At 51.3% G+C, this 9627-nt stretch overlaps 1 protein-coding gene across 2 annotated transcripts; it reads right to left on the bottom strand.

The window, feature by feature from the left end:
* Nucleotides 1–555: 555 nt before the first annotated feature.
* Nucleotides 556–9616, bottom strand: slc25a10a (solute carrier family 25 member 10a). 2 transcript variants are annotated; one of them, XM_066704158.1, is made up of 11 exons: nt 9277–9616; nt 6775–6894; nt 5275–5389; nt 5018–5066; nt 4446–4487; nt 4287–4330; nt 4018–4088; nt 3606–3698; nt 3425–3502; nt 2801–2857; nt 556–2695 (listed from the first exon to the last, which is right to left on the bottom strand). In XM_066704158.1, exons 1-11 carry the CDS (start codon nt 9364–9366, stop codon nt 2594–2596), a joined length of 861 nt encoding a protein of 286 aa, XP_066560255.1. In that variant the 5' UTR covers nt 9367–9616; the 3' UTR covers nt 556–2593. The 2 variants fall into 2 exon arrangements, with proteins under 2 accessions (XP_066560255.1, XP_066560256.1); XM_066704159.1 differs by having other exon boundaries at nt 9341–9615.
* Between the last annotated feature and the right edge of the window lie 11 nt (nt 9617–9627).

The raw sequence follows: 9627 nt of genomic DNA, 5'->3' as shown, positions 1-9627 counted from the left end.
TGTCTATTATGTTTTATTATGTTTTTTTTGGGAGGTTTATGTACTTCTGCAAGTGTCTCACATGGCAGCAATATATAAAGCGGTGATTATATGGCACTGTGCCCTCAGAGCCTGCCCAGGTTTATTTTGCATCTCCTCCGTCTTTAAGTGGTCCTCATAAAACTTTATCTGCGCCATTAAATCTCGTCTGGCAGCCGGAGAGTCTCGGGGGGCAGCGGGGAGACAGCGCGGGTGTTTCAGCGCAGGAACTGGTCGCCTGGCAGGGTCTCTGGCACGGCGTCTTCTCTCACACCGCTGGCACAGTGTCTCCTCTCATACTGATGGTACGACAGTATGAGAGGAGACACCGTGAAAGGAGACAGTCCCAACCAATGACCTTGGAATTAGACGCATCGCTGTTTTCTTAATTTGTATGGATTAGCCGCCCAGTGAACTGGAGGTGTGGGGGTGTGATGGCTGTTGTAAGAGCTGGTGTTGATAAACATATGTAGGAGAGGTCAACGCCACCTCCTGACCCCAGGGTCGGACAACCGAAATGAGACACCTGCGCACATGTTCGTATTAAGTGTTCACTTTTATTTCCAAAAAGTGTTGATTTATTTATTAGTCTATTTATTTATGGATTTATTTGTTCTAGCTAGAAAATAAAATGACAACAAAAATACAGTTTATAATTCAATTATAAAAAGAAAAAGAAAAACAAAGAAACGGCTGCATTTTTTGACTTGCCTACTTGGGTCCCAAATGACAGCCGCCTCTGGAATCATAGTATCGTTGATAAAGACTCAATCAATCACTTTATGCTCACCTCCAAGATCACGGAGCTTGCACATACTGGCTCATAGGGTACCACCCGTGACACACACACAAACACAGACACTCTCTCTCTCTCTCTCTCTCCTGGGCTCTGATGAAGGCATCTCCTTGACTCTCACTGTCCACATTCTTGGTTTCACAATAAACACACACTTGATTTGCCCCTGCTGTTGTATATTGACTGTTTTCTCTTCATGCTGTGATATTAATTAACCGATGAAGTTTAAACTAATAAGATGACACTCATTTCTCTGTCCGCAGCAGGTTTGTAAAATGCTTTTCTTTTGTAAAGCATGCTCTGGCTGATGCACGTTGTTCTACACCAGTCTAGCCCCTTGCCACCTCACGCTTTTCCCAAATGTTTCCTAAATATCTTCAAACTGATTCCCTAACAGTCTGTTTAAGTGCTTCATTCAGAACCATCAAAACAGATGGACATTAAGATAAAATAGGAATACAGTAGCAAAGTACATAAATAGTAGTAATCCTGCACACATTGCACACCTCCGCTCAGTGTTTTACTGGCAGTGTTTCTCAGAGATCACAGTCCTTGACACGCACATGGATGCACATTCACACGTACACACACACCCACACATGCATATGAAGACACTTTCACACTCACCTCCCACTGAGACAGCTGCTGGACAATGGCAGATAAGGCAGCGAGACAAATGCGTAAAGGACAAGGGGACGGAACACAGCAGAGGAAATTATTTCAAAACGAGGGGGTTGGGGGAACTTTGACACTCTGATCCCTACAGACACTGAAGCACAGAGCAGCCAAGTGCATGATGGGACAATCAAGTGCTCTCGACAACTGCAGTCCTGCCTGACACTCAGAGCAGTATCTGCCCATGCTCAGTCACACCGAGCGCCCTTCCCCCGCTGCAGCCAGCCAGGGACAGACCTGGGTTCGAGTCAGACATAGTGAGAGAGAGAGAGCACTGGCAAATCACCACAACCTACAGCAAGTGGGCTCCACTGTAAAGCAATGGGCCGCTTTACTGCATGGGTGTAATTAATTATGTCATTCACTGTGATTGTGCATTTAAATTCATTGCCAATGAGTGTATAAGTCATGTGAATTACTGAAGCAACTCCTCTGACAGCCTGCAGTGACTCTGTGGTTTTCTTCCACTGTGGCAGTCAAGGTACAAGTTCTATTGATCGATCGCTCTCTCCCTCCCCCTCTCTCATTATCAGTTCGTGGCAGATTTATTGGTATCTTCAGGAATAAAACAAAACTTTGACCCCCCCCTAATAACAGAAAAGTACAAACCTGGACTCGGCAGCGGCCCTGCGATTGATCTGTTCTCCTCCACTCATTAATCTAGCTGCTGCCGAGTGCAGGTCAGTAGTTTGCCGTCAGCCTGCGAAGGGGGGAGGGGGTTCTGACTCGCACCAGGCATGTCGAGCCGCTGAGGACAGACAGGACAGCCCCCCACCCGACCCTGTGACTGACCTCATCCGCTGCACTGCGCTCCTTATCTGTGTAAACTGCCATCTTACCCAGCTACAGCAATATTTTCTTTTTAAATATATATTAATACACATTAGTTTCATTTTATCAAAAAACTAAATAAAACCAACACAATCCAGTTGGCGGACGTCTACCAGAGACACAGACGATCCTAGGATCTTTGTTTTCGGTCCCTAAATGATCTTTTCCAGTGAGCCCAGTGCTCCCAGTGCACTGATAGTGGGGTGGGGGGGGGGGGGGTCTCTCCTGCAGGGACAGGGGCAGCTCAGCAGGGGGTCAGGGGTCAGGGGTCACTCAGGCGATGACGATGATGCCGAAGTTCTTGCGCAGCTGCTCCAGGAAGATGAAGGTGAGGATGGTGTGGGGGACCAATCTGATCGCAGCTGGAACAAAGCCCTGCGATAGGATTGGACAGCGAGAGTGAGCAGACTCGGACCTCCGTCTTGTCATTATCAGTATTAATAATATTATTATAATTAATAATATCTTTATTATCATCACCTTATAGAAAGCCAGCGGCCCCAGCTTGGCCGTCTCCATCAGGCAGTGCGTCACACCCTGAAACACAGAGCCGGGTCAGTGGATGGACAGAGGGGTGGTGATGAGACAAAAAGGAGGAAGAGAGAGAGAGGGATAGAGAGCAGGACAGAGGTGGAGAAAGAGGGAGGGGGGGCAGAGAGAGAGGGAGAGAGAGAGGCTCATTATCCCACTCCATCAGCTCATGGTCTCTCCACAGGCTCTCCAGCCCCTGAAAGCCTCCTCTCACGCTCCTCTCGGCCTGGGGGAGGTAAAAGGCTGGCCGGCACTTTAGAGCACTTTACAGCACCGCACTTTAGAGCACTTTACCCCCTCTGTCAATTTAAGAACCATTACCCAGACACCCCCGGGCTGCTCCACTCAACACACTGAACTCCCTGACACTGACCAGCAGCCTGCCACTCACAACAATTAACCCACTCTCACACTGAAACACAGTCAAAAACAACTGACCCTCAATTGACACTAACACCCAGGCAATCACAGCTGCCCTGATTCTCATAGTCGATCACAGCTGCCCCGACTCTCACTGCAACACAGCCAATCATTTGATATTTTTCCTCTGTGGGTGGACGGGTCCTTCCTCACCTTGTACTCCCCCTTGGAGCTCATCAGCCTCGTCTTCATCACATCGAGAGGCTGACACAGGAACGTCGCACAGCCACCCTGGCGAGAGAGAGAGACACTCAGTCACATGTCCACACGTGTGCTCAGAGACAGAATCAGTGTTCGAGGCCCGTGTACACAGTCAATCCCACCACACACTCACTGCGATGAAGCTGGAGAGGAAGTGTGTGAAGATGTTGTCGGACATCACGCCTGTGCTCAGGACCAGCTGCTTGGCCTGGTCATAGCAGGCCAGCTGGACACACGAACAGACACAGGGACACAGGGACCGAAACAGACAGGATAGAGACAGGGAGGAAAACATTAGCTACACAAGATCGTTATATTCATCCCTAGTGTAGACTCAGCTCTGGGTCCTTTATCTGTCTTTCAAGCATGTGAGTGTCAGGGTGTGCACCAAGTTTGTGTGTCATTTTTTGTGTTGTATTTCAGCATGTGGCAGTGTGTGTGGTGTTGTGTAGTGTGTGTGTCTCACCTGTCCCACCGTGAGCAGCGCTCCCCTGCAGTGTGTGTTGTGTTGTGTGGGGTTGGGTTACAGTGTGTGCGTCTCTCACCTGTCCCACAGTGACCAGCGCTCCGCGGCTTGAGGCCATAGTAGCTCCAGAAAACAGCTTCCTCAGACCCTCTGCAGAGACGGGACACAGCGCTGCTGAGACACACTGCACAACACACTCACACACATTCACACTGCGCAAGTCTCACTCACACACACTGCACAACTCACTCGCACACATTCACAATGCACAACACACTGCAATCAGGCTGCACTTACTCCATCCCTCTCAGTCTCTCTCACAACCCACCCGCTGTGCTGCACTCTTACCTTCCCTCCACACTCTGAACATCCCGTCCAGCGCGTGGGCGTAGCTGTGAGACAGACAGACACACAGAGAGACAGACGTCTCATTAGAGCAGGTGACACAGAGAGACACATACTAACACACACATACACACTCTTACACACGCACTCACACACACTTACTTCCTCCGCATATGCACGGGGAGTTTCACATCGTTCTGCATCCTGGAACAAAGAGGAGACGGACACGTATGACCCAATTGTCATCCCATGCAGACACACAGAGAGCAGAGAGGCACAACGCTGACACCTTGTGGAGCTGGGCTGTATTACATTTTGTTTTAGTATTTAGTGGTTTGTTTTACAGTCACAAGAAACACTTTTTTTTAAAACCTTAACAAATATGGAAAATAAGCACAAAATACAGTCAGACAGGCACCTGTTCTGCTCAAACAAGCACCCAGTACAGCTCAGATACGATACAGGGGTTGCTTTACTAATGAGGAACTATTCTTCTCCCTGGGGGGTCATGAGGGATGAACTCAGAGCCGCCGCTGGCCAAACAGTGGACCCCCCACCCCTCGGTCCAATACAGAGGAGACACTTATATTGCAGCACAGGGCTGAATCTAGCGTTGGTGTGTAAGTGTGTGTGTGTGTGTGTGTGTGTGTGCGCGCGCACACGCATATAAGCATGTATGTGCATGTGTGAGGGAGTATGTGTGTGTCTGTCTGTGCAGGGGGAGGGGGTCTTACCTGACATTGACCATGTCTGCAGGGGTACCAATGAAGCCTCCAGTGAATCCTGCAGGGAGAGAGAGGGGAAAGAGATGCAGAGGGAGGGGGGAGGAGAGGGAGAAAGTGGTGGGAGAGTGTTTTATGGTTGGACAATGGCAGTAGCTGTCACCAATCTGACCGTTCTGCCCCAGTCTAAGACCCAAGACTCGATGGGGCAGCTGACCTCAGCACAGTCATCATTAATTCAAGCCACAGCCCTGTTGACCAGACCGTACCTCCGAACGCCCCCAGCAGCACCTTCTGGTAGAAAGGCATGGGGCCCTGATTGCTGCTGCCCAGCCAGTCACGCACCGTCTCATAGATCGCAAACCGTGTAAGGGAGTATGTCATCTGGAGCGGGGGAGTGAGAGAGAGAGCATGCATACAAGTTCTGTAAAAATATAGTATAGAGAAATATACCAAACAATGCGTGCAAACATTCAAAAAGGAGCACTGAAATATTGGATTAACCTAAAACAGAGCGACTCTAACTCAGTCCATTTCAAAGCCTTGCAATACCAGGAGCTCAGCCAAGAGAAGAGTCCCCTCAGCCAGCTGGTCCTGAGGCTCTCTGAGCAGAGACACACTGCGCTCAGTCAGCTGCAGGACAGCACTGCACTAACAATGCCAATCCAACTGAACCAACCAAACAACACCTCAGACACTCTTATTTGGCCCATTGGGAAACCAACACTAAAACACAAAACAAACTTGAGTGCTATCGGACCCTCAATAGAAACTACAGCCTGGCAGAATACCTGGTGGCTGTCAGAAACACAAAGCAGAGGCAGATCCTGACCAAGTACTGGCTCAGTGAACACAGCCTGGCCATAGAGACAGGCCGATACAGGCAGAGCTGGCTGGCCAGGGAGAACAGGCTCTGTGGTCACTGTGAGACAGGAGAGGTCGAGACAGAGACGCACTTTCTCATGACCTGTGAAAAATACTCCCAAACACGGGACAATTATATTAATAAAATTACTCTCTTCATCCCACAATTCCCACAAATGACAGAGACAGAAAAACTGTCAGTCATGCTGGGAGAGGGACACACAGCCCCACTGGCTGCCCAATATGTGTCCACCTGTCACAGCCTGAGGGACAGTGCGTGACACCAGCCTGAAGGACAGTACAGTATACAGACACCATGCCTGCTAGAGAGAGGGAGAGGGGGAAGGAACCTGTTCTGTTTGTATTTGTATTGTATGAGGGTGAGTTCTGTATTGTTTAAATATTGTTATATTTGTTATACAATTATATATATATATATAATGCTTTGGCAATACTAATGTCATGCCAATAAAGCAATTTGAAATTTGACAGAGAGAGGGATGTTTGTATGTAAGCTGTACAGATGAAAGCTATTACACAAAACAGAAAATCTACACCTGGCTAAAAAAAAAACAACCTACACCGCTGTGCCTAAGGTCATGTCTCCTTACAGCCACCAGAGGGCGACATCATACAGGGAACTCAGACATCCAGCTGTGAAGCAGGTAGGGTCTGTAAGTGTACAGATGTGCAGCCCTAGCCACTGACAGAAGCACAGCTGTACCGCAGAGATGGCCACTGCCGGCACAGACTCACACAGTACAGCACTCGCCCAGGACTCACAAACTCTATCTATACACACACACACACACAGGCAGGCAGAGACATCAGAGACGAGACGAGGCCAGAGAGGAGGAGAGGGGGCTGTTGGGGCCCAGACGGCAAACAGCGGGCAGGAGGCTCACCTGCCGGCAGAGGGAGGCACTGAGGCCGCTGTAGAGCGCCAGCACACCATCGCTGCGGATCACGTGCAGCGCCATCCCTGTCATCCGCATCTTCACCTCCTGCTGCGTCTGCAGGTGCACCTGGGGGACAGAGAGAGAGAGAGAGAGAGAGTTACTGGGTTGTGTGGGACTTGGCTGGGCTGGACTGGGCTGGGCTGTGCGGTGCGGTGTGGAGCAGGACTTGGCCAGGCTGGGAAGTCTGCAGGCTGAGGCCCTTTAAGAGGGGGCGGTTCTGGGCCCTGGCCAGGCCAGGAGCGACAGCGAATCAGCAGCCTCCCTCACAGCCGGCCTCAATGGAGCAAAGTTCACTCTTAGCACTGCTCCCAGGTGGCTGGGTGCTGGTGTGTCTCCTAGCCAAAGTCCAACTCCTGCAGCACCTCATCATCTCCAGGGGCAATGCTCTCACCATGCTTTTAAAACCTCGCTCTCTGGGCAGAGGGAGGGGTACAATCTGAACATCTGGTGTGTAAAAACAAGAAGGCCGACACTGCTCTCACGCAGAGGCCCAGAGACCTCATGACCCACTGTCTTCTGCTTTCCAGCTGCCCTCTTAATAGTTAAGTGACTGGATTACTTAATTCACTGATCCAGCACCCCCATGTCTGATGCTGCCGTGTGGCTCAATAATAAAGGAGTGCTGCCCTGAAGCCCTGTGATGTCACTATGGGTGGCACTGCTTCACAGTGGGTGCAGGCAGTTGCGGGTTGCAGGGTTTGCACTGCACTGCACTGTATTCCCATATTACTGAGAGTCAGCTGTGGGAGACATGCCGGTGCAGTCGAGGCCGAGGAGCGTCCACCTCCCGTCTCGTCAAGGGCGCCCTAACAACAGGCCAGTGCTGCAGTGGAGAGGAACAGGTTGGGGCTGCCGGTGCTGATGTGGCTCCAGCGCAGACAAATTTCAGCTGCTTCGCTCATCTCTCATTTGACTGTTTTTACATGCAGGCTACAGCCAGCGGAGAGGAAACATCTCTGAAGTGGAGTATGGCAGGGAGCTGCTGCCCCGGGGCAGGGCAGCAGGGATGAGCAGCAGGTCTGGGCAGCGTGGCAGGCCCTGGCATGCAGCACACCACCTCCCCACCACAGTCACCTCTTGCTTTCTGCGGCAGAAGAGTTCAGACTTGGGAAACGAGCAACTAGAAGAAACACCCGGCACAGAGCCATGCAAGGCCTCACACAGACGCTGGGCACACGCTCGCGGTACACCTGTCAGAGGACCCTGTGTTACAATAACAGGGCTGCGGGCCTCAGGCACAGCGACACGGAGCTCAGTGTGGAGCTGCGGGGCGCTGATACACTGATGCCTACAGACAAGCACAGCGCACAACAGTCAGCTCATTGCTCCAGGTGCGGCTCAGGTCTGCAGAGTCACGGCAGTGTCAACAGGACAGAAACCTATTGCACAACTGAGAGCTGCTGCGGTGCCTCTTACCCGGAATATAACAAAGGCTTTGCGACACCCAAGGGAACTGTTACAAAAGCACTTGCAAGTCACCATAGCTGCGGTTAAAGAAGGATTTACCATCAGGCCCACAGCACAGCAGCCAAGAAGCTGCCAATTCGACACAAATTAAAATATATATATAGAAAAAATACACAACCGTGACAGTTATTCAGGCATTTGTGTGGCAGCACGAGTGCCGCTAACACTGCGCGAGACACTGGAGCTGTGTGTGTGTGTGTGTGAGTGTGTGTGTGAGTGTGTGTGTGTGTGTGTGTGTGTGTGTGAGTGTGTGTGTGAGTGTGTGTGTGTGTGTGTGTGTGTGTGTGTGAGTGTGAGTGAGTGTATGTGTGTGTGTGTGTGTGTGTGTGTGTGTGTGAGTGAGTGTGTGTGTGTGAGTGTGTGTGTGTGTGAGTGTGTGTGTGTGTGTGTGTGAGTGAGTGTGTGTGTGTGAGTGAGTGTGTGTGTGTGTGTGTGAGTGTGTGTGTGTGTGTGTGTGTGAGTGTGAGTGAGTGTGTGTGTGTGTGTGTGTGAGTGTGTGTGTGTGTGTGTGTGTGTGTGTGTGAGTGTGTGTGTGTGTGAGTGAGTGTATGTGTGTGAGTGAGTGTGTGCGTATGTGCGTGAGTGTGAGTGTGTGTGTGTGTGTGAGAGAGAGGTTCGTACATGTATGTAGATTAACGTGTATATATGTTTGACATCTGTCACTATTGCGTTAGCAATGCTTAATACCGGCCCTGCCAATAAAGCACTTTGAATTTGAATTTGAGACAGAAGGGTCGCGTTCGTGTAGCTGTGCAGAGTTCCAGCGATCCCATTGGCGCAGCAGGGCAGATCTGCGCAGAACTGCCGACACAGGCGCTGCAGAACGCGGTCGACGTCGCAAAGCAGCGGCGCACAGCTGTACAACACGGGCACAACCAGCAGCGCCAACAGCGAGCTGTCCGGCACACTTCCCGTCTAGTGCTCCCGCCACTGTGACCTCAGCTCCGCTGCAGACCCCGGTGCACACTGCCAGGCCCCTACCTTGAGCAGGTCCAGGGGGTGCGTGCAGCACGCCGCCCCGCAGGAGGCCAGCCCCCCAAAATACCAGCGCGACACCTTCCTCTCCGTCATGTCGAGTCGTGCGGTTCAGTCGCAGGTCAGCACCCCGTCTCTCTCTCGGTCTCTGTTCTCCGCGCAGCCGCGTCAGTTCAACCCGAGACCCGGACACACGCAGCGTCGGTCCCTCCCCCTGGTTAGTCTTCACTCCTGCGTGACTGGCATGGCTGCGGGACGCTCCCGAGCTGCTGCTTATGTGTTACTCTGGCTGGGAACGCATCCAGGGGGAGAAGTGAGAGAGAGAGGAGGAACAGCGCAGTGAACAGCCAATCTGCA

This window comes from Amia ocellicauda, chromosome 5 (genome assembly GCF_036373705.1).
Source record: "Amia ocellicauda isolate fAmiCal2 chromosome 5, fAmiCal2.hap1, whole genome shotgun sequence".
Taxonomy (NCBI): domain Eukaryota; kingdom Metazoa; phylum Chordata; class Actinopteri; order Amiiformes; family Amiidae; genus Amia; species Amia ocellicauda.
The sequence above is the reverse complement of the archived record's forward strand: the minus strand, read 5'-3'. Positions and strand labels throughout refer to the sequence as shown.

Coding starts and splice junctions, on each gene's coding strand:
- slc25a10a (XM_066704158.1), bottom strand. CDS start 9,366: ATGACGGAGAGGAAGGTGTCGCGCTGGTATTTTGGGGGGCTGGCCTCC. Junction 3,699..4,017: donor CGCTGGTCACTGTGGGACAG/GTGAGAGACGCA, acceptor TCGTGTGTCCAG/CTGGCCTGCTATGACCAGGC. Junction 2,696..2,800: donor GGCCGCTGGCTTTCTATAAG/GTGATGATAATA, acceptor ATCCTATCGCAG/GGCTTTGTTCCAGCTGCGAT.